The following is a 25,778-nucleotide window of genomic DNA, read 5'->3' as shown; positions in this document are numbered from 1 at the left end:
ACCCATCCTGGAGTTATTTTACTTAAATACAAGTCACGCCTGCGCGGTCTAAGGGAATATGAAAATAAGCCAAAATTAAAAAAATTAAAAAATAAATAAATAAATAGAGTACCTGGGTGTCTTTGCAGAAGTTTAAAGTAGCATCAGATCCTTTTTTATAATATATATATAATTTAACGGTAAAATAAAAAAGGAAATACTTTCAAATCATTAATTCAATCATTTAAATGAATGTATTTCGTCACCGTGCAGTCTGCATAAGTATCGCCAGAGTTAATTTCTTTTTACAAATGCAGTTGATAAACTACAGATTAAATCTTAATGAAGGAAAACGCATTTAGGAAAAAACACCCTTAATAATAGTTTAGAATAAAATCTGAATCATAATTTACCTGTCAGCCTCCAAAATGACTCCAACCCTCCAGCTATGGCTGTTTTTTGCCATTGATTTACTAGTAAGGCCCCCATGAGAGTGTTTTTGTCCAAGCTATAATGAGCTTGATACTTCTGCTGTAAACTGTGAAGAAATGAAAGGCAAGACAATAATGACTTTTTTTCATCAAAATTATTTGTGAGTACGCCACAAAATTCAAAATACATCATTCAATTTCTTGTAGAAGAATACAAAATCTGTGAGCAAATCCACCTCCTTCACAAAGCCTTTAAACGCTTTTGATTGAGACGTGTTGTCAAACTAGAACTTGGGCATTTCCCTTTCTCTTTTCACAGCTGTTTGCCAACCGACTGCTCGTATAAGGTGATGCATCTATATGCCAAAAACATGTTCTTGCAAACTTTAGTGGATACGCAATTTAATTTCCACAATAATAGGTGGACAATAAATTGCCTCAGCCTTTACTAGGGGTCAGCAGCTGGCTCTTTGACCCATCACCACCGAAATAGGTGAAAAAGATCCCACTGAAGATCCAGCCCACTGGTCATACAAGCAAGATCCTCACTCAATATTATGCCAGCAGTTCCAATCCAGGAACAGGATGTTCCATTCATTTTGTCCGCATCACAGACAATATGCTCACACAAGTCATGTTAACACAAATTTAAACCAATCTGTTTATGTTGAGAAACCTTCCTTATGTTGAACAATTTAAGATCTCTATTCCCACATCCTTGAAAAACATGTTTGTTTTCAAAATGAACATAACAAAAGTATACAAAGCAACACAGGTAAAACAAACATGCCAAAGTGGTGCGTTGATGATACTTGTCGAAGTCATGTAGCTGCGAAATGAGGGATACATTTGTCTCTGCGTAGTGCATTTTTGGTGGAAGGGTCAGTGCCGCAAACAAGCGCTCGATTGCATGACTTGTTCAATGTGCGGGCTGGAAAAAAACAGCGTTAGCTGGAGTGCCAATGGTGCACCGATAGCTGCCTCACAACAGAAAGGTCGTGCAGGAGCCGCCTGATTCGCTGTTTGAGCTGCGGGAGGCGGGACAACGGCTCGGGAGGCTCTAGCTCGCCAGAATGGTCCAACCACGACTCCAAAACTGAGAAAGGAAAAAAGTGCTTCATTGGATGAACGCAAATAAAATGTTCAAATGCTTTCCAGGTTACTTTTTGTTATTGAACTCATTTACATTTTAAAGGTACTCCCCAAAATATATATTTTTTCAATTAGGCATAAAACATGTAATGTTTCTCCCCTAAATTATGCAAATATGTTACAAAATATTTCCTGAGAAATTTAGTCTCAAAGTTGACTCATCTGGCTTGTTTGCTGTTAAGCAGTGACGCCATTGAGGGAACACAACACTTTCAAAACGGTAAATCCCATAAACACAACATGTGAGGGGTGCTCCAAAACCGACAGCCATAATAGTGAACATCAATTGTACATACAGTGGAACACCTCAGTTCTCGACCATAATCCATTCCAGAACCCTGTTCGAGAACCGTTTTGTTCAATCACCGAAATCATTTTTCCCATTAAAAATAATGTAAATCGTTTTAATCCGTTCCAACACCCTGAATGTTTACCATGAATGTTTAACGTAAACATGAAGCTAACCCAGGCTAATTGTACGTTCGCGTTATCGTAATCTTCCGTACGAAAGATTACGCTAACATGAACGTGTAAAAATAAAAAAATCAGGTCGTTTACAAGTCATTTAGCACCACAAGTGGCTAGCGCTTTATTGGAAAGGGGGCTCCGTTCCAACACCTTGAATGTTTACCTAGAATCATTAAGCTAACCCAGGCTAATTGTACGTTTACGTTATCGTAATCTTCCGTACGAAAGATTACGCTAACACGAATGTGTAAAAAAAGAAAAAAGATAAAGAAAAGAATTATGAATAGGATTTCTTACCTTTGTGGTGGTCAGCAGAAAGCGCATGCTGTATTCCCCCTAGCAAGATCGGAAACTCACACACCTTTCATATTTAGCTTATGTCTTTCTTAAAGGCAATATTTGTACGAACAACTTTTCTTTTTTCACCTGTCCTGCTTGTACCGACCTTCTTCGGAGGCATAGTTAGGGGCTAAAACGCTCCGTTCACCGATATTAAAAGTAAAAGCAGAAAAGAGGCAAGTGCGCACGTGATAACAGTTGGTCACCAGGGGTGGGGGCGATCTACACGATCTACACCCATACGCCGCTCAGCATCGCACTCTAGCATACGCACTCAGCATTACCGGCGTTCGAACTCCGAATTTTTGACCGAACAGCGAAGCAAGAATTTCTCGAAATTTTTGGTCGAACACCGATTTGTTCGAACTGAGAGGCGTTCGAAAACCGAGGTTCCACTGTAGCTTATTTCTGCTTGGGGATAGGTGATTGTGGCCTTTTGTATGTGTTTTCAACTGCGAGTGCTGCGGTGGGTATAATCTTGTATGGCTATCTTCCCGTTAGAAGCGGGGCTGCAAAGGGCGTTCATGTTTCTTTATAATGGTTGGCGCTCATTGGCTGCCCAACGTGTGTCGTTTGGCTGGCTAGCTTGGTGATAGTTCTGGTTTTGCCATCTCCCATGGTTTATTCCCAGATGGTTTCATGTTTAGCTGTTGCTGCTTTTTGTTGTAGATTGCTGGTTAGCCTGGCTGCACACTGCGTGTTTTTTTTGATCGGCTGGCCTGGTGTTAGCGCCGGCTCCTTACTGGCTAGGCATATTCAAAGGGGCTAGTTACGGCCCATGATCAAATTTTTACTTGCCCGCGGACTCTGAAATAAAATCAATTAGATCTAGCCATCCAGTAATGAATACATTTGTACAAAAAAAAAAAAAATCAACACTTCACGAAATGATGTCAGTAGTCCTTTGGCAACCTTGCCCTTGGCTTTCTGTGAGAAATTTAGTCCACCCCATTTCCGACATGGGAACTGTATGTATATAACAATTGTATCCGCCTAATTTGCAAAGAGACTGTGGCTGTTTTCAAAGAATATAATATCAAAAGGCACAGACAGACATGAAACATGCCTACTACATAAAGCTAACTGGAAATGAAAGCTGCGAAAACGTGAAGCAACTGGAAGCTGTTTTGTTGTTGTTGTTGTTGTTGAAGCTGTTTTAACGGCACAGCCACTCTTTTTCACGAAGCTCTGCGAGTCATATGAAAATGCTACGAAGTCGCGGCTCTGAATGCCAAGCACTGTAAACCTTTCAGGGAGGGTGAATCTATTAAAGGCTGTTCAAAGAATGCCAAGCTGAATAATAGGCACTTAAATATTTTCAGCTCACCAAATCTGGCCCGCTTTCTGATAAGTTCAGACACCTCTGGCCTAGGCATTCTCTACAAAAACTAGGAAAACTGCTTAAAGCACTAATAACCTCTACGATTGATTAACATGTAAAACCTTATGGTGACTTGCTTGCTAAGGTGCTTAATGTTCCTCCAATGATGTCACAGGTCGGGATGAGAAATACATGCAGTCTTCAAAAGGCATCATCTTGGAAAATAATTTTAATATACCGACGAAATATAGAGATTTTATGTGAAAAAACATGTCCATTTTTCTCACATTTTGTATTTTTAAGAATTAGGGAATACCTTTAAGGCTCACACACACAGAAAAATAAGTTCCTGTCTCACCATCCAGGTCCTTCTCAATGAAGTCCATCCTGGTGCTGATCTGCTGGTGTAGACGCTCAACGTGTTCCATCAGGTTCAGCTGGCACTCTGCAACCGATGTCTGCAAAGGCGCTGAGGTCACCAAGCCACCTCCCGTGTGTCCTTCATCTCCATTGGTGTTCATGCGCTTTGTGTTTTTGTTGTATAATAAGTCTTCCTGCTTTATTTCCTGTAAAGACACAAACGAGTAACATTCAGCAATTAGAATGTATTAGATTACCTACTACTGAACTACTTACAACGATTATGTTTCATCTGTTCCTTAGCAGGAGTTGAAATTCACCAAAAAACGGCGGTAAATGGTAAGCTGTCAAAACTGACGGATTTGTAAATAAGCGCCAATGATGTCCCTCGCTACAGTTACAGTTTAATCTTTAAAGATGCAATGCCTATGAGGAAAAATGAATTAAAGGGACTAAATACCCAGCCGGAATGTGATGTCGCTCGCTGTATCGCACCTAAGAGTAAAAATAGGTCAATGCTGGGTTGTCATGTTGCCGTGGCAACAGGAGCTGTGTGATGAGCAAGGCTTGTGCATCAATGCTTTTTTTCCCAGTACACGCTATTTTGTTCACCTGCGCTTGACCCGATTCCAATGAGAACAATTCATAGGCATGTAAAAGATTCTTCAGAAGATATCACAAATCTTGACTCTAGAACATGGGTGTGAAATATAGGGCCTGCAGGTTGCATCAGGCCCGCCAACCGATTGAATCTCGCCTGCAAGACGTTGCTGAGAGCAGAACAAGAGAAAAAATACCAGCAGTTTTAAACTACTAATACTTCAGGGGTGGCCAACCTGGTCTTCGATAGCCGCGTGTCCTGCATGTTCTTTGGAGTTTTTGTACTCCAATACAGGTGATTTCAATCACTTGGATCATTATCAAGCTCCCACACAACTTGCGAACAAGCTGAAAATCTGCATTACCTAAGTCGGAGAAGAGAAACCTCCAAAACATGCAAGATATGCGGCTCTCGAGGACTGGGTTGGCCACATCAAGTGGACTCTACTTGATGCTGCTAAAGCCAGGCGCCGCTGTATTGGCTCACTACCATTCATCAACAAGGGAAGATTTGAGGAAACAAACCAGCCCGATGTTATTCGACTTAAAATAGAAGTCACAAATGTGCTCTTTTAAGTAATATGATTGTACGTCTCTCTTAACTGCAAAATTTGCTACTTAACTACGCTTTTTACTCACAGTGGTTAGAAAAAAATAGGTTAGCACCTGGATTCAAAAATAAAACATAAAAAGCACCAGTTGGTCTTTGCACATGTTTAAAGAAGTTCTAGCTCCTTTTTTTAATAAATATGAAATCTAACAGCGAAGTCCCAAATTCATGTAAACATTTTAATTAAAAAAGGCATAAAAAGATCAAACAATTAAGATTTAATGATTAAATGATATAGATTAAACCATTAGCACTTAAATGAGTGTTTCTTTAATATTTTGGTTAGTTTCCAGTTTGCATGAATTTCCCTGAGTTAAATAAACTGTAGTGGAAGTTAATTAAATTGTTGTTTCGCTTTTCTTTCTCACAAATGCACGGTAAAGGTAAAAAATCTTGAGGGGGTGGAAAAATAAATAATCGTTCAATTTTGTCCCTACCGACCGCCAGAGGAGATGCTTCAAGCACGGAATGTCACCTTTGCACATTCACTTTCCGAGAAATGCATATCAAAATTAAGTCACTCCATTGTACCTGTGTCATCAGAAATATATAAATCCCACTCTCATCACAGGTACGTTACCTTTTCATCCTCTCAGGGACGGGGTGCATAGCGCTAACTTCTGCTTAAAGGAATCAGTGTTTTTGCATCCCTACTGCCAGAGCTGTGTGCTTTTTTGCCCACCAAGAAGTCTGCATAGGGTTTGTTTGCCTGCCACCATGACGGCTTACTTCTGGTTTGCCTTCACCTTCCTTCGGGTTGGCAGATGTGGCCTTTTGTTTGTTTTTTCGCTGTGTGTCGCGGTTGATTTGATTTCGTCTGCCTAGCCTCGTAATAGCATCAGGGCCAACCAGGCTGTTCATTTACCTAGGCTCCCGGTTAACCTGCTTGGTCAAGACATGTTTTTGACCGCCCAGCCCTGCGCCCACCTTTCGTTGCTCGATCCTGGTTAGCCCCTAACCCTTATTGCAAGGTAGGTAAGCCTCGCGTTGCTGCCTGGCAGCTGCCTTTAACAGTTTTTTTTTTTTTTTGGCCAGGGCTGGTGGCATGTCACGGCCCCTCGCAGCTGATGGCATTGGGACACGCGTGTGGCCACCGTCGCTTGTAGTCGCTTGGGCGACGGCGACAACATTCTGGGGTTAGGGCTGCTCTGAGTGCCTTGAGGCTGACCATGCTGTCGCCAGCCCTTAAGGCTTTTGCTCTATGTGGTCTATCAGCCTGGCACCCTCTGATGTTGAGGACTCGTGCGCCTCTGGGCTACCCTCTTGTGCCAGGCGCTTTAAGCGCCGTTCCTGTGCGGGCGCCGCTGCCAAGGTGTGGATTGTGGCTGTCAGCCAGATTGCTTCTGGGGATAGCCGCTCGCACGCTGAACTGGAGGTGAGGTCGTTCTGGCGGGATTGCCACCCTCCTGCTGCTTACCGAGGGGGTAGGCGCCGGGTGACTCCCTGGCCTTATTGCCTTTATAGGTTGATGCACCGCTTGGGTCTCGTCCCCCTCTCAGAGGACCAAATTCTCTGGGCGGCAGGATGTGTCACTACGTTACTACTATTTGCAACTTTTGGGCGAGCTGAGTTCTCTGACTGCGGTCCCTTCTCAATGATGGCCAGGCTCAGTCTAGCCTAAGAGTTTATGTGGCCGTCATTTTGACTCAACCTGGTGCCTTTGTTTTTCAGGGGCACTCTTGCCGTACTATTCCCCGCGTCCTGTCTTTTGACCTCCAGATAGCGCTGTAGGGTTTATGTCAGCCTCCCTTTGAGCCGCTTGCTGTGGCGGACTTTCGGTGGGTTCACTGTAAGGCCGTCTTCTTGCTCACCTTGGCTTCTGTTTACCAGTTAGCGGGATTCACACCTTGTCCGTAAACCCCGCTTGCTTGCGGTGCCACTCAGACGGCGCTGGCGTCTCGTTCTGGCTGAATGCCGCCTTTATCCCCAAGAGGCTTTTCAGCTCCTATTTTAACAGGCCGCTGCTCCTCCTGGATTGTGGAAGCCATTCGTCAGGCTTCCCCGTGCTTTCAGGGGTGCGCTGCCAGGGCTGGTTACATTTCCTCGTCCGTCCTGAAGGAGAACATCTATGCTGCCGCCTCTTGGGCATCGCCTAGCATTTTGGCAAGATTCTACAGCGTTGATGTGGCGTCTCCTCTACACTGCTCGTTGTCTCTGGTCCAGCCGAGGCTTTTAAGTGATGTTTCTCGGGTTCCTTGAGACTATGCTGGTATTAGTCATTCCGTGCTTGAAGCACCACCTCTGGTGGTCGGTTGGGATGAAATAGAATGAGAGTTACAAATTTAACTACGGTTCTATGAGTCCCGTAAGGCCGCCAGAGCATCTTGGCACTAAGAATTATCGTGTTCCCGCGAGAAAATTCTGAAGGTGACGTACCTGTGATGAGACTGGAATTTATAAACATTCCTAATGACACAAGTGCGATGGAGTGGCTAACTTTGGTCTGCATTTCTCAAACTGTGCATGTGCGAAAGTGACATTCCATGCTTCAAGCACTGCCTCTGGCGGTTGTACAGGACTCACGCGCGGCTGGTCGCCCCCTTTTGACCGTGAGCCCCAAAAAGATCACCATCCCTACAACCAAGGCAATTTTTTAAGCCATTCATTTACTAGTCTGGCCCCCATAAGAGTCATTTTTTCTAACATGTGGCCCCTGAGATAAAATAGGTTTAACACCCCTGCTTAAGACAATACTATTTTTAAGTGGCTGCAGCTTTCTTTGTTGGAGAATACATGGCATGTTCTCCTTGTACATGCTGAGTTTTTTAAGAGGTGGGTCTTCTACATGCATGTTCGGTTTACTTTGTAGACATTGTTTTTTTTGTCTTCATTAGATACTGTGTTTTCCCTGCAATTGGCAGCTGATCAGACATTTTCATAGTCTTACCTTTTTGACCTCATTTTGGTTCACAGCGGCTGTGGATTTCTCTTTTGAATTTTCCCACAAAGAGCCCGGCTTCTGGTAGCAGTGTTCACTGCTTACGTAACTGACGGGAGGCTCCCCTCTCTTCTTGTGCCTCTCATCTGTAGTCCAGGGAAGTCGCCAAAGCTGCAGGTCTGGGTGTGACGGAGTGCTAAATGGCAAGATAGCAAAGGAGTGTATATGGGTTAGTCACAATGACCAGATGGATGGATGGGGTGCAGAGATTGACTCACCACAAGAGGCTGATCTTGAGCTGCAGGTTCCTGAGGACTTGATTGAGGCTGTGCGTGTGCGCCAGGAGGCCGCTGGTTTGCAGGATCTTGGAGGCGTTGCTTTCAGAGTAGTTTTCCCTCACAAAAGATAGGCCGAACATGCGCCCAGATTTAAGTAAGTCAGGCTCAGACAGGTAACACTGAGCCCGCCTCCAACCTAGACAAAAGGTGATGGAGAAACCAAATGTAGCAAGAAATTTCAAGATGGCTTATAAAATTGAAAAAAAATGTTAATGGCAGTCTTTCTCATTTTTTTTTATTTCGAATCTTTGTAGTGGGAGCAGTAAAACATGATGCAAAATATAGTTAAAAAAAGAGGAAACATGCTCTTAAAAAGCTTGTAAAAAGTTTAAAAAGAACAATGTATAAAAATAATCATCTTTGTAAGTAAATGTTCTTTTACTGCGAGATAATTTTGCTTACTTTAAATAGTTATTTCTTTTAATTTCAATTTACAGGACACAGGTTGGATGCAGATTTTTTTTGTGCTTCCTAGCACATAATCGAGTGTGTGTGTGTGTGTGTGTGTGTTGTAATGGTGGCGACTGGCGAAATGGCAAATGGCTAAGGTATAATTTTGGACGCATCATAAGTAGTGTCACCCTAGTTGACATTAACAAAATGTCAAGACACATCAGGAATCAAACCGAAGTAGTGGGAGTGAGAGTCCTGATAATATCTGATAATGCATATTGGATTCTGATAGGTTTAACTTCTCAAGGTCTCTCTTTACCTGTCTCAGCATCAGTGTTAAATATTTTTTTCATGGGGTCACTTGAGGGTCTACTCCACTTCGTGTCTACACTTCATACTCAATGATTATTCAATGCTTAGTGCACTGCGTGAAGGCTAAATCTAAGCCAACGCCCTGGTGTAGTAGAGGTGCAATTTCACTATATTCTGCAAAAGGAAAAAAAAAAATTCCTTAAGTCGAACGCTCATGCGTCCCCCTTGACGGAGCCACTATTTAAGAAAGAATGCTGTAAGTCTATAAAGAAACGTTCTACACAAATAACCATTGATGCTCTTATTGTAGTCTCAATTTTCTGCGCTTTATAGTCCGGTGTGCTTTAGGTATAAAATATATGAGACAAAAGACTTTTTATTGGACGTGCGTCTTATTGTGCGGAAAATATGATACACTTTTTCATGCAAAGTATTAAAAATTCTGATAGTTTCATTACTCACTCACTCACTGATCAAAACCATGCCAACACAGCCTTGATAAATTTGTGTCCTACCTGTACTGTGCCTGCAGTAGTAGCAGAAGTAGTTGTGTGGAACATTGCCCTCATACAAGCCCATACAAGCGGCGTGCTGCCAACACAAACAGGACTCGCACTGCGGACGACAAAGTGAAACGCTGTCACTTGTGCTCGGGTGCTTCAAAATGAATCAAGCTTCTCTGACCTGGATCATAAAGTCGTTTTCCTCGTCCACCTCACAAACGCACCTCACCACCTCGCAGTCCTCTGTTCCTGCAGCAAGTGACCATTGAGAAGCATCCTCGCCGCTTTCGGCCGTCAGCGTCGACCAATCACTGCCGTCATCCACTGATAAAAGTGGGACAAGGATGGCATCTGGTGGTTCTGCTTTTTTATGTTAATCATGATGTGTTTTTGTGTGTTTACATGTGTGCATGCTGGGGTGCTCTTCCTTGAGTTTAAATGCGATGGGAGACAATGACAGGGCCTCGTCGTTACTGCATATTTCTAAGAAGACAAGACAATATCATTATTTTGCATCTTATTACTTTCAAAAAGAAGTTAAGTCAATCTTCAGATTTACAAGTTTGTTGCATTTCATTTACAATCTTCAGGGTTTACATGGCCAAATTCAAGCACTTCTTAAGGACTTTTAAAGCCAATTATCCAGTTTCTCCAGTACCATTAAAAGAAAAAAAGTCTTGTGTGAATTATGTATTTTGCAGAGCTATCAATATATCTACAATTTACATACGCTATTTTTAATCTTGCGTGTGAATTTATCAAGGCGTATGAATTTTAGATCCTGAGTAAATTGCGAAAATATTGGTTTTTGAGACAAATCCCTCCCCATACAGGTGTTTGGTCGCTTAGATTTTCAGTTGCAGGAAGTTATTTCCCTGCTATTTACATCTGGAAAATGCTACCCCAATATTTGGCATGGCCCATAGTAAATGTCCAAAAATGATACATAGTCATTGCAGTCATTGCATTGCACAATGCTGTTCATGTTAATGCCAGCTGCAGTTAATCTTGAGGGAAGAATAAATGCAATTGCAAAGCTGAGCCACCAGGAAGCTGTGTCTGCATCATTTTTTAGCACCCTATCTTAAACGACAGCCTTTAATAAATTTTACATTTCTGGTATAGAAATTTGGTAGCAGAATCCACCTGTTTGTATTGATATATGGGGCTGAAATTGATCAAATCAATAAAAATGACAGATCATTTTGGCTACTAATGCATTTTATGAAATAATTGCAATAAGTCTTTGTAGATAAATCAAAAATAATGTTTTTGAGATGACGAAATTTGGTTTGAGTGACTCACATACTTTTTTTTGCACTAGAAATACTTTAATAGAGATATTTCATTTAATGTATAAACATTCCTGATTGACATCCAATCATCAAAAGGTCTTACCTGGTAAACTCATCTTTTTCTTCTTCTTTTTCTTCTTCTTCTTCTTTTTCTTCAGTTTGACCCTCAGGAAGTTTCTTCTATCTTTCCTGTCTTCATGACACTTTTCCCTTTTTATTGCTGCATACCACAACAAAGAGCCTAGATTTACACATTGTACTAAACGAAATAATTTTAGGGTTCATTGAACATGATAAAATGTAACAAGGAAATAAAAGGTAATTTATGTCACATGTGTACAATACATGGCCCACCAAATTGGGGGTTTAACATGTCTGAGCGTTGAGTAATTTAAAGTTCAAAACAGCCTTGACCAAAATCTACATTTCCCCCAATGCCTCACAAAGTCCAAAATCAAGAGCCTGCAGCTTGTACAAAATGCTGCAGCAAAGCTTTTAGCTAAAACAAGAAAGTTTGATCACATTACCCCGATTTTTAGCCAACCTGCATTGGATCCCCGATGTGATTTTAAGGTTCTGTTGGTATTTAGCAAAATCATGCATGGACTCCCTCGTACCCTTCAGATTTAATTTTTTTAATTTCCCTAGGTTACGGTCTGGAGCCTTCACTCAGAAAATGCTGGTCTACTAGTGATCCCAAGAGCCAAGAAGAGAACAGCAGTTTCGAGAGCATTCTATTTTGGGGCTCCGGTGCTGTGGAATGGTCTGCCCTCTGAGATTTGATCTGCAACCTAGTGGAACTGTTAAAATATAGGCTTAAAACACACTTCTATTCTATAGCTTATGAAAGACCTTTATTTCATGTTGACAATATATGTGGATTGTTTGTTAATGCTAAATCCATTGCAACCTGCTCATCATTTTTATTTTATTTTTTATTATATATTATACTTTAACTATTCTATATTTAATTTTAAATTTTATTGTTTGTTAATGCAACATCCATTGCAGCCTGGTCATCCTGGAAGGGGCATTACCTCATGTGCGATCCATTCTCAAGGTTTCCTCATTTATCTCACGCTGAGGTTTTTGAGTTTTCCCTTGCCCTCATGTAAGTTTTAGATCAGGGGATGATGTAATAATAATCTGTAGTTTGACCTGCGCGCTAGCATCGGGTGTCCTCTATTTCAGCAAAGTCTCCGCAATGATTAAATAAAAAGACTCCCAAATATAGCAGTTTCCCATTAGTAGTAACTCTGGGTCGTCCATTTCATGGTTAATGGATCTTGCGTTGCTCAAATACATATTTCGGCAAGGGGGACTAGCCGTAGTAGTAGGACCTTCAGCCTTTCTATTGCTTTTTCTCCCAACACCGCCTCAGTCGATTCCTGGACCCGATAACAATCTAATGGAGCACCGAGGGTGATCAGCATTTCTTTGATCTCTTCTGGTTTTGCTCAGAGTCCCATTTGATTTATTAATTTATTTTTAAGTTAAGATTCTGCTAAAAGCTAGCGGCTGTTATTCTTCCCAGTGTGTTTGGATTCAGAGACGTTGACTGTGCAAGCCCACCCCGGCTGTTTGGATTACAGCATTGAGCTGCCTATCACAGTCGCAGACAGTCACTCCCGCCCAATACACCAATGATTTTCAACCACTGTGTCCCAACACACTAGTGTTCCGTGAGAGATCGTCAGGTGTGCCGAGAGAAATTATCCAATGTCTCTTTTTAAAATTTTATAAAACATTTATGAATCATTTTCTGCAATTATTATGTCATTGTCAAGTGTCTGTGCTGTAAATCTGGGGGGATTATAAATTATATTTTAATTAAACATACTGTTTAGTGTCATTTTATAACATTTTTGGTGAGTAGTGTGCCACAAAGATTTTCCAATGTAAAAAACATGCCCTGGCTCAAAAAAGGGTGAAAAACACTGCAACACACGCACACATAATGTGCCCCATGCAGCACTTTCTCTGGCTCTCTCTGACCACAATGACAATAAAGTCAATTCATTTCAATATTCGCGAAGGAAATGAACTAGGGATAACTGAAGCGCGAAGTAGCGAATGGTCTCTGTAATTCAATATCAAATCACAACTGCCATGTGTGTCTGAAATGTGAAACTGCACACTCTGTTGCATCATGTCAGATCTGTAAACAGAGGGCAGGAAATTCATCCTGAATCATGTCTAATAAATATTTTGACAAGATGCTTGCAGGAGCATCAACTGTGAACAAGAAAGGAATTATGTTAATGCTTATGTTTGAGTTATAAATATATTTAAGGTCAATTTGTCAAATCTATCAGTTCAAATATAATGTAGAAGTACTACATAGTGTGGACAATAAGAAGTAATTATATTAAATGCTCTCTTTTGTATATGGATAAACATTCATTAAAACGTGGAAGATATAGCTGTCTAAATTGTCTTTAATGTAAGTAGCAATAAACACATGTAATTATTATTGTTTTATTATGAGTTGTATTATAGGTTACCATAACATAGTTTTTACTGCATCTGTAACCATCGAAAGAGAAAATACTTGTTTTTGATTCCATTTAAAAAAATGTAAAACTTTTTCCGTTCAGCGCTTTGTGCAGATCTGGTAATTGTTGTGAACCAAAACATATTTGAGTTGAAATGTGAAAAACTCATGAGGTTTGGACCTGCTTGAATTGTACAACTGTCTACGGCCGATCAAATTACATATGCTACGATCGCTCATTCGACATTGGCACCACCGGAATAGAGGAAAATACAGCTCATCATTTACATGAACATGATGTGAATCGAGCAAACAGTGAGTCATTTTGAAAAGGTTAGCGTTGACTTAATCATTGCTGCGCTAAGTCTAACAAATCTAAATGTTGAACTGGTTCATCCATAAAGTTTAAAATATATTTTAATATGTGCTATATTTGGTGTGGTTCAATTGTCAAAGGTGGATTAGGCCAGTGGTCCATAAACTTTTCTCTACGACAAACTGGTTTAATGTTCAACAATATTGTTGCGGCTCAGCCCAAATATAAAATTACTAATAATTACGATAACAATAATAATGATAAACCTTAGTCCACCATGTAATTACTAGAGCACTAGGCATTTAGATGAAATAGAAAAAGGCATTGGATTTTATCTCATCATCACACTAATTTTATTCACAGTATCAACATTGTTTCGGCTGAACTCTTTCCCATAATTATCTATTATAACATTGAACACCGTTACACCATGAGTAAAAATAGTATAATGATGAGATAAAATCGAATGCCTTTTCACTAATAGACTAATAATTATTATTTGACACTCACTGCCATAATCTGGGTTCAAATCCCATTGCATCCAATGATGAGAAAATGTGATTGCTTGTATCCATCAGATGATCAATCATTGCTCAAATATGATAATACACTACCGTAAGACATGGTATGTAAAACTTGAGTTTTAATTTGGGTAAAAAAAAAAGAAATGTGTGTATACACAAATAATTACAGTATAAGCAAAAACAGGGCAATCTTTTTTTCTATCTGTGCGACCCAGTAACAAATAACCCAGGTGCCAATACCGGCGGTTGCTGACCACTGGTTTAGAGTACCAAAATAAATAATTAAATAAACAACAATATATGTACAGAACCATCTTTTTTGACTCTGTTGTTTGGGTACACGAAAAATTGTCAAGGAACCAAAAGGGTGGTCCTTGTTGTACTACAGGAGACATAATGGTATTCATTAGTGAGGTGTAAGCTGACCTTTAACAGAGGTCCTGTGCTCAGTATTGTCATGTTGACAGGGGATGATGGCCGCATCGTACAAAAAGTGGCTGCTCTCTGGAGTGGAGTGCTTCCTCCTGCAACAAAATCAAAATGTCCAGTAATAAATTAATCTAAAAAAATAATATGAGGTTAGAAACACAGCCCTTGTGATGTATCTTAACAATAGGAAGACTGACCGTGGCATGTCTGCTACCACTGGACTGCTTTGCTCCTCTGGTGGCTGCTGATGGTAATGCTGATCCGTGTGGTAGTACTTGATGTGGTAGTGCAGCAGACTAGCTTTTCGGAAAGATTTAGTGCAGCCCGCCGATGGACACTTAAAGGGATTGTGGTCCAGCTCGATGGAGAGGATGGGGGGAGGCTGGTTCTTGATCACCCTGTACACTGATGCACATATTGCTCAGAATAGAAAGTTGTGTTTACAAACAAAAACAGCTCAAGTTCAGGAGTAATTGAAATCAACTTTTATTCCATTATATTTAATCAAACTTTTTGGATGAATTGTACTTGCCAATGTGATCGTGTAAAACACAAAATTGATTTTACTTTAACTTGAGTGTCTGGTTAAGGAAAAAAACTGTCTCGCTAGTCGTATTTTCTCGCACTAATAATTTTTTGCACAACCTATTTGTTTTAAGTCGTCATAGAGATTTTAATCAGACAAGTCATGACTCAGTTTTACAAGTTGTGTAACCAATAGCAACCTTTGACTCTGATTCACCAATCAAAATGATTCGGGCAGTCATGTGACAGCAAAGAAACTACCATATTTTACGCACTTTAAGGCACATCGAATTATAAGGTGCATTCCTAAAAATTCGTGGTTTCACGTTCGCGGGTTCAGAGCTTCGCAGGTCTAAAAATAATAATAAATAAAATTTTTCAAATAAAATAAAAATTTAAGCATTTTTAAAGGGGCGTCGCTACTTAGCGGATTTTCACTTTTCGCAGGTGGTTTTAGTCCACATTAACCGCGATAACTGAGGGATTACTGTAAATCCGACAGAGTGCACTAAACCATGGCCACCGTAGAACAGAATTATTGTATCACAAGAGGAGCAAATAAGCCAACCAAAACAACAGCGAGCGACACTTTAGTCGCTATTCCTAATAGCAAGGAATGATATGGCTATGCTTGTTATGCAAACTTATCTCAAAAGACAGTAAAAAAGAGCCTCAATTATTATATACAAAGTTATATTGATGGCATCAAGGTGTCCAAAGACACATTGTAATCTTGGCGATCATCAAACAACTTCACGTTGAGTTGAACCGAGATGACAGCACGCCTTTAATCACTTCTTACACATCTCAAAATTAGTTTTTGGCTGAGGAAAAGGGATGAAGCTCACCCCTACCAATCATTCCGGATACCTCTGGTCAACGTTACAAGTGCCCCAAACACATCGTTGAACCATTTTTGATACAAAACACTCTACTTACAAATGTTTCCGATTACAAAGCTACTCCTAGAACTAAATAAATTCTTCAATAAAGGTACCCCTGTACAAGCGTGTGGATCACATGTGATACAAAGATGGACAACCATAATTGTCAGCCAGCAGCTGTCATCATTAAGAAGAGTCATCGGACCAAAAGATCAGTTATTCAAATATCAAATACGGAAGTATACCTCAAACCTTGTGTATTAACGCACACCTATGAATATTGTAAGCATTTCTCTTCTTATCAACCGGGCCTTATAGTCTGGAAAATAAGGTTAATTCTTAAGGCATTGGTATCCCAAACCTGGTGGGCAACTTTGTACATTTAATTGGTTTAATTATTTTTCTGTCTTTTAATATAGCTACAACTTTGGTTTCCACTGGGCAGCCTTCTACCCCAAACAATTTGGCTGAATTTGAAAGTGAAATATATGTTGCCTTACGTGGTTCTCTGCTGAATTTGTGAGTGGTGGGCAGGTGGGCCTGGCGCTCCATCAGGACATCTGCTCCAGGAAACAAACTTGTCGTAAACTAGCTTGGTGAAAAAAGTCGTTCTTTTTGATCAATGGATGCGGGTAATTGAAAATCTTTTTTAAGAGCTTCTCTCATAGTTCGAAGTACATCCTAAGCGTTATGCACTGTTTTTGGGTGGGAGAGCCACACAAAATATTTTAAAACAAAATTGATCAAAACAGCCAAACCTGCTCTCCAGACAAAAGGTAATTGTTCAGTGGGTTTTATTTCCCTGAGTGACACTTAATGATTTGATCAAATCTATGAGATAATAATGCCAGAGCCCGTGTCCCATATACACAAATATACCACTTATAATTGTCTCTCTCTCGCAGTTACTTAAGATTATTGGGGTTCATTTTCACCATCATTTTTTTTAAAATGATGGTATCTAAACCCTGTGCGAGCAAAGTTATTTTGTCAAATTTGTCACAAATTACTACAAACGAGAAGGACACGGATGTATTTACCTTCGGCACAGAGGGAGCGGGTCGAGAGAGAGAAGGGAGTACTCTATGTGTGCAGAGATCCTCCCACCCCTAATGCTTACCCAATCAAATTACTGTGAGTGCTTGGCTGGTGTTTATAGTTTGTTCTGTTGGTTTTAATTATAAAGTTTTTCAACAGTGAACACACAGTACATTGTTCAATAAAATCTACATACAGGATTCCATAAAGACATACAGCCAAAATGAGATCTGTTAGTGTAACACTGACTGTGAACTGTAGTTAGGACTTTGCCCTATATATTTTGGACTGAACCTAGCATTACCGTATCGCTTCGGCTTTGCATATACTACGATTGGAACAATATAGAGAATATTAGCATGGTCCTTATTTTATCTCTGAGCCAAATCTACCCAAGAAAAGCCATTTCTGGCTAGTGAGCAACACGTTCCCAAACCCTGGTTAACCCTGATACTCAGAGAAATAAGAGTTATTGTTTTGCCTATTGTCTTAATTTCTGTTTTTTCCACTTGTTTTGATATTTTGATACACATCTAACACTATATCTTCAACATAAAACTTGTACTTGTTTGTATATCATGTCGTCATTTGTAAAAGAAGGAAAGATTTGTTGCATGTTTTGTGAGTCTCTACCTTTGCCAATGTGGTCAGGGTTTGGGACAGCTGACTGGCTGAGCTCGCTTGAGCTTGGCTGCTGGTTAGTCTCACAATTTCCACTTGGAGAAGAAGGAAGACTCTTATCCGTTGGTAGAGGCAATGATAAGGATGGTGGCAAAGCAGGTTCAGGTTCCTCTTCACAATTAGCCTTCTCATCTTCTTTGTCCTTTTTTTCCTCTCCCTCTTCTTCATCTTCTCGTCCTCCTTCCTCACCCTCCTCACTCTCTCCTTCTTCCAAGCCCTCGCTTCCCACAGTTGTCTTCTTACATTTCGACTTCTGAGAACACAAACGCACACACAATTTTGTAACAGCTGTAACTGCTTGAATCGGGTTCAATAATTTTATACTATTCCTTACTTTTTGTAAGGCTTTGACTTTCGGGGCCTTCACGGTTCGAACCACACCGTCATAGAAGCGTACTGTGTAAGAATCTAGAACACATCAGAAAAAGTTTGTCACACTTAGTACCGTCTGAAAAATGTCTGTTTTCTTTGTTGCTGTATAATTATTACTCATGGTATGCATGCTCTTTCATGATCAATAAAAACCTCCAAATATTACCAACTATATTACTTTGGAACCTAATTTGAGTTTAAATAAAACTACCAATTATTGTATTCTAAAAATCAGATCCTTATTGGTGCATCAATCTCACCGTCATTGTTGACACGCAGAATTTTGGCTGGGTAAAAACGGCAGTCGGTCCAACAGGCTAGAACTTTGGTGCCGGAAGTAAATGACTGAGAAAACAGGGGAAAGAAAACAATGATGAAGTTATATAAAATGCCATCAAGGTTGTTGATTTCCATAAACATTCAAGCATATAGTATTCACGTGGAACACATAAACCGCAGTTTTCCAAATTACGGCACATGGGCCATAAGGCCGGCCAACCATTTTTTTGTAGTCAGCACAAACAACTTGTTTTAAATATCAAACGGTGCAATTTAAATATTAAATTTGTATTTATTGTATTTTTTTTGTGCATTAACCATGTGGGTAATTTTTCTTACATAATAAACATAATCATACTTTCAACAATGACAACAACAACAAAAATAAAAAATAATGGTAAGGGGCATGAATCCACTGTGTGTAAAATAATTGGGTGTTGGGTGTAACATTGCACCAACATTACATGACATGGGCAACCCTGCGCCAATTGACTGCAACACACTATTGTGACGTTTAACCCAAAGTTTGACGTTGAGCCTGGTGCCAAGTTTTCAAAGCTAAAGACTCACTAAATAAACTGATCCATGCAAAAAGTGTGTTGTTGTGTTGTATGCATGTACTGCTTGTTGTGTTCTCGACATAATGATTCCATGCATTTTATGATTGACCATTAGTTGATTCATCCCTTAACTATGTCAGCATGACATTTGCACTGCCTGACAGGAAACTTCCCGTGTGTAGGGCATATTATCCCATCACAGCAGCCACTACTCCATTTTCTTGCGTTCCCTTTTTAAGTTTTTGCCCCAAAAGACACATCCTTACTTCCAAGACCTTTCCCCTTTTTCTTGACATAGACTCTTCTTCTTTTGGTTCCCTATTGGATTATCGGACAACGTATGCCTTTGTTTTCCTTGGACCATGTTTCCCCCTTTTATTTATCCTTTCACCCTTTTGGTTGTGCTTTTTCGTTCACAACCACATATAGAATGAAACTAAACTTATTTCCTGGAATAACAACTCATACTTCAGAACGGACTTCAAGAAGAACGAATTGAACATTTGCGTTTCCGTCTATCTCAGGCAAAAGACTCGGGCCTTCGGGATGTGTTGAATGACTACGTCCCCTGATGGACAATTCTCAAACATACACAGCTCTCATCACAGAAACCACAAATCATCAGCAGGTTACAACAAAGTCTGAACACCAAGTTCATGATTGTAATTAAAACATTCATGGCTATGTACTAATAATGATGAAATGATACTCTATGATTACAAAATGTGTCGTGTTTAGGCCATTTATAGGTACAAGCTTACTACGCTTTAATTGTCCTCCCCATTGGCTTAAAAAACAATCTTAGAATAATCCTATCAAAATGGAGATCTCGTTCCTTTTAGGAAATCTTAAAGTCCCGCGAGTCGGCTACTCGCGAGTCATTTCGCCATTGGCCAATTCCCTTCCCCAATTCCACGTGCCAGACACACTCCATTGACACTAAACCCCTTCTTTTACATATGACAACAGTCAATTTCATAAAACTCGTTTGAATGGTATGTTATTTTTCTTCTTTGTTTGATTTTGATTCCATGTATGAACAAACCCTGCAGTTCTTGTGTTCCGTTTTAAACAGCGTGTGCAATCTGTTTTGTTCATCATTCCTTTCGGATTGATAATTCTTATTAGAATTCATAAACTGTAACAAAAATAACAAAGTTGAATTAATGTAGTGAGTTTCCCTTTTCGCTTACGAAACTGATCAAGCTAAACTTTGTGAATTGCTGGCCCCCTCTGATGGCAAAATTTGGCAACAGCTCCGAATAAAACAATTCTTATAAAGCTTAATATGTACATTGAAAATAAAGCAGAACTCCTTACTCGTGCAAACGCCACTAACTATTATTCAAGCACACCACAAACATCCGATACAAGTCCAGCGTGACCGTAACAGTTTCAGAAAAAAATAATTATCAATAAATAATGGAACATTTATTCTTTTTGTGCGGCCCGGTACCAATCTGTGGTCCAGTGGTTGGGGACACCTGACATACACCACATAGATGGTAAAATTGTAATATAAATACATAAAGGACACCATTTTTAATGTATATTCTGTATGTGTTTTGAGACAGACTCGTCATATTTTTCAATAAACTTCCATTCTAGCATACTTGTATGACATTATATCTAATAATTTAAAATAACATTTAATAATGTAAAATACACCATTATAAAGGACTCTTCTCGCACGGCACACCACCTCTCTGTCCTGTTCTTCTCTGGTAGGCGGTTCAAGTCCTTTAAAACAAGGACTAACCGGCTCAGAGACGGTAAGATTCCCGGGGTCATCACCACCCTAAACAACAGCACAAAACTGAAAATATCTATCTCGCCAGGTACATTGAAAAAAATGGTTCTCATGACTTATTTGGGATTTTTTTTTGCTGCTAAATATTATTGCACTACTTTATATTGCACATTACTCCAACTTGGGCCAGTGTCCAAGCACTACATTGTAAATATTTTTTCCTATCCTGACATTCTTTTATCTTATTGTATTATTTTAAGTCTTTATTACATGTTCATCTTGTCGTGCCATGTCTAATGTCATTGTAAACAATGTTTTCTATTTCGATATCAATGACAATAAAGACAATCAAATTCAACATACCTACTGTATTCTGAAATGATTTTCAATCTAGTTAATTGATTGTTTGTAGTCGTCAACAGAAAGCCCAAGGGGGATTTACTGGCTGAGCCTTAAATACAATCAATTTTTTTATACTCATGTACCGTTGACACGCTTGTCGGATTGAGGCCCCGCCTTCCTCTCAAAGTGACTCGTTCCTGTGGCCGCAGGAATGGCGAGTTCCAGTGGAACCATTTGTCATGGCGGCGGCCCCAGCGACGATAGTGGACCAGAACGCGTTCTGTGTCGTAGTCGACTTCATCAATGGTGGCAGGGTACCTAAAAGCCACCAAAATATAATGAATTTTGGTGAATGTAAAATTAATTAAGTATTTTAGACGAGCATGCCGCTGTGTGTAGCATATACCAGTTCTTGTGGCGATCTCTTGCCTGCAGCTGAGCGCCCACCTCAAACTTGATTCCTGCCCTGTCTGGAGGTGTCTTCATCTGTTCTCCACACAAAAGTAGTTAAAAACATGTGGGTTAATTTACCAACAGTTAAGTATGTTGGATATATCTCTGATTCAAACAAAATGTAATTCAAAGCAGTGTTTTTTAACCTTTTTCTGGGCCAGGGAACACATTTTTTAAAGGGTACACGAGGGCACAGTGTATGTTGAAAAATTAATTGCCGGCACCAGATTTATGTCTTTTTTTCAAAGCTTAAGTTGACAGTAAGAAGATTTTCTTATCGTTTGTGGTCATCGTGGTTTAAAAAAGTAAAACAAGTTATTAATTATGGTAAATGATATATGATTAAAATATATGTTCAACCTGTTTAAGTTTTACTACATTTTATCTTGTTTTCTAGAAAAATAGCATATACTTAAAATGGGCAAAACATTTTTGGAGTGTAACAAAACATTTTCAGTACATTTTCACTTATTTCAGGAAAATAATAATTAAAAGTATGCGTTTAATTTTTATTTATTTCATTATTTTTGCAGTACAGTTTTAAATGGATTCATCAAACCAAATAAGTTATTAAATATAGTGTCCTGTACAACCTCAGGAGGTGATAATTAGCATACAGAAAGAAAAACAGGGTTATCTAATATGGATAAATGCTCCAGGCTAATCACTGAAAGATAGCAAAGAAACTGAAAAATGACATACTTTTTAGTAAACATAAATTCAAACAATGTACCGCAGCACGCTATACATGGTCTAACAGCACACCAGTTGAAACACCGGATTTAAAGCATCAGATACGATTTTTTTTTTGGTTTATCTATTTAAAAAAAAAACAACAGAATATAAATAAGGTTCTATTTTTAATCTGATTACATAAGAAGTGATGATTAAAACCTGAAAAATTTACTGTGTGGATAACACCAAAAATAAAGATTGGAAGAGATAAGGATTAAAAAAAATATTGTATTCTAATTATAGTGTAGTAAATATAATCAAGATTAAATGTAACTATGATTACATACCTGTCAACCTCATCTAACTGCTCCCCTCAGCAGCTCCCGTGTTATTTTTGATTGTTCTCGATTGTTCTCAGCTCAGGGATGCTGCTGGAAATGTGAATTTCCCTTCGGGGATGAACAAAGTATCTATCTATCTATCTATCTATCAATAATGATCGCAAGTTCCCCAATTAAGCGCAGCACCGATTTGCTCACAGCTAGACAGACTATAAAGAATTAAAACAAAGATATTGTGTAAACAATAGGTGCAAAAAAAAAATGGTTAATCTGGTCTCTTATAATACTTTGGCTTCAACCTGTTATGCTAGTGATCTGTTCGTTATGATGAAACGTGATTGAAAAGAAGACATAATCGAGAATAAAAATATATATATTTAGCAAGTGTACTGCGACAAGTTGGCAATCGACAATGACGTTGTCGTCTGCTACCAATGACCGAGACGATCCGAGTTAGAGCCTTTATAGGCAAGACAAGATCTGTCTAACGAAATACGGCGTGCACAAGAAGGAATAATTAAAAAAAACAACGTATGAAATACAGGGAAAACGTATACATTGATAAGTATGTAATTAAAATGTATGCATAGAAGAAATTGCAAAGTAGTTTGAAAACATGGTGCAAGATTAGCAACTTGAACAAGAAATACTTTACATTTTAGGTAAGATTATACAGTAATAATAACAAAAATTGTTCGCACGTCTGAGTAAAATAAATGTCATTTTTATCAAACGAACTTCTCGATGTCGTTTGACAGCTGGACCCCGTTTTGACATGTCAGTTTTTACACTTCCTGTGTGAGAGCGTCTTATTGGCTAGAGACTGCATTCTTGACTTTTCGTTGGTCGTCAGAACAGTCAGTCTCACGAAACGACCCGCCCTCTGCCTGCCTCTGTCTCTTTATTGCTATGAGGATTAATCTTTCCAAAGAGAAGCGATTGAGGCCATAAACTCGAACAAAACTCTCACAAATAACACAGCCGCCACATTGTCGATACAAAAGCGGTGCAATTCGAGTTGTTTATATCTTTTTAGGACTCCGAAATCGATTATTTGGAGTCTTGAGCGGCTGTGCTCCACCATTGATAAGAACAAGACTAGCTAACGGCTAGTCCCGCGGACAGAGGGGTACGAGTACAGCTCGGGGTGTCATTTTAATGACAAGCTCCGTGACGAGCAACAAACTACACGCCTTCAGAGATTACCCACGTACAGGAAATAACGTAGTCCATTTGAAGTTGAAAGGATATGGCGAAAAGCTTGTTTACCTCTTGCGTTTTGCAGGGCAGTCTGTGAATGCGCTCATGAGTGACGTCACACGAAATGGTTCCTAAGACGCATGCGCATTCCGATTTACTAAAGAATCCGTGGCAGTGATATGACCACTAATTTTTACCATGTCATGAATGCAACATTTTAATTAAGGTAGCAGAGATTTTTATTTTTTTAAAATTAAAAATAGTAATATTTGAGCTCATGTAATAATAATACGTAATCCAGGGTGAGAGTCTAATATAACAACAGCAAATACAGAAAAATAAACTAAAGAAACAAACAGAAAAGCAGCAGTACCTCGTCAAACTCAAAAGAGAGCGCGTTATGTAAATACACCCGTTGTTATTGGTGGCTCCCCGCCCAACTTTCCCCTATCTGCACCACCCATCCTTAGTAGGGTCGCGGGGGTGCTGAAGCCCATTCCAGCCATCATCAGGCAGGGGGCAGGGGACATCCTGAACTGGTTGCCAGTCAGTCAAAGGGCACCTAGAGACAGACAAGCCACTCGCTCATTCACACCTAGGGACAATTTGGAGCGGCCAATTAACCTGACATAAATGTTTTTTGGAATGTTCAAGGAAACCGGAGTGCCTGGAGGAAACTCACGCAAGCACGGGGAGAACATGCAAACTCCACACAGGAAGGTTTGATCCCACAACCTCAGAACTGTGCCACACACGCGCTAACCACTGCTCCACAGGAGACACCTTAATGCACATATGTCAGAGTCAAGGCCCGCGGGCCACATTAGGCCCGCGAGAGGGTTTTACCTGGCCCGCGTGACGATATCAATATATTATTAGATCCGGTGTTGTGCCCTTTTCCGACTCCTCTGCAGATTCCTGCAGGGGGGGGGGATTATGACCCCAAATTCACTGTGCTGACTCAATAAAGGCACAAAAGGTGACTCTAGAAGTTATGAGTCTATATCTCCAACAGATTCTGTTTTATTAGGGGGAAGGAGATTTTTTTTCCTGCCCAAATCCTCCCCCCCACTGTTAACTCCAGAATAAAAACTCCAAATGACCTCAAATTCACTGTGCAGACTTATTAATGCCAAAGAAGGTTACTCTAGAAGTTACAAGTCTGTAACTCCAACAGAGTCTGTTTTAGCAGGGGGGGGGAGGATTTGGGCAGGCAAAATCCTCCCCCCCTGCTAACTCCTGAATAAAAACTCAAAATGACCTCAAATTCACTGTGCAGACTTATTAATGCCACAGAAGGTTACTCTAGAAGTTACAAGTCTGTAACTCCAACAGAGTCTGTTTTATTAGGGGGAAGGAGATTTTTTTTCCTGCCCAAATCCTCCCCCCCACTGTTAACTCCAGAATAAAAACTCCAAATGACCTCATATTCACTGTGCAGATTTATTAATGCCACAGAAGGGTCCTCTAGAAGTTACAAGTCTGTATCTCCAACAGAGTCTGTTTTAGCAGGGGGGGGGGGATTTGGGCAGGCAAAATCCTCCCCCCTGCTAACTCCTGAATAAAAACTCCAAATGACCCCAAATTCACTGTGCTGACTCAATAAAGACACAAAAGGTTACTCTAGAAGTTATAAGTCTATATCTCCAACAGATTCTGTTTTATTAGGGGGAAGGAGATTTTTTTTCCTGCCCAAATCCTCCCCCCCACTGTTAACTCCTGAATAAAAACTCCAAATGACCCCAAATTCACTGTGCAGATTTATTAATGCCACAGAAGGTTACTCTAGAAGTTACAAGTCTGTATCTCCAACAGAGTCTGTTTTAGCAGGGGGAGGGGGGGGGGGGGGGATTTGGGCAGGCAAAAAGCCTGCCCAACTCCTCCCCCCCTGCTAACTCCTGAATAAAAGCTCCAAATGACCCCAAATTCACTGTGC

At 39.9% G+C, this 25,778-nt stretch overlaps 1 protein-coding gene across 1 annotated transcript; it reads right to left on the bottom strand.

The window, feature by feature from the left end:
• Positions 1-546: 546 nt before the first annotated feature.
• Positions 547-23,977, bottom strand: LOC148369204 (PHD finger protein 20-like). Its single transcript, XM_088331138.1, has 17 exons — positions 23,912-23,977; positions 21,580-21,659; positions 21,317-21,491; positions 18,503-18,587; positions 18,205-18,278; positions 17,823-18,123; positions 16,652-16,711; positions 14,940-15,147; positions 14,740-14,837; positions 11,083-11,199; positions 10,087-10,167; positions 9,866-10,008; positions 9,697-9,796; positions 8,417-8,612; positions 8,148-8,334; positions 4,049-4,256; positions 547-1,506 (listed from the first exon to the last, which is right to left on the bottom strand). Exons 2-17 carry the CDS (start codon positions 21,657-21,659, stop codon positions 1,358-1,360), a joined length of 2,262 nt encoding a protein of 753 aa, XP_088187264.1. The 5' UTR covers positions 23,912-23,977; the 3' UTR covers positions 547-1,357.
• Positions 23,978-25,778: the final 1,801 nt, after the last annotated feature.

Source organism: Urocampus carinirostris, chromosome 3 (assembly GCF_059441175.1).
Source record: "Urocampus carinirostris isolate Australia breed hairy pipefish chromosome 3, RoL_Ucar_1.0, whole genome shotgun sequence".
NCBI lineage: Eukaryota > Metazoa > Chordata > Actinopteri > Syngnathiformes > Syngnathidae > Urocampus > Urocampus carinirostris.
This window is presented reverse-complemented; position numbering and strand designations above follow the sequence as displayed.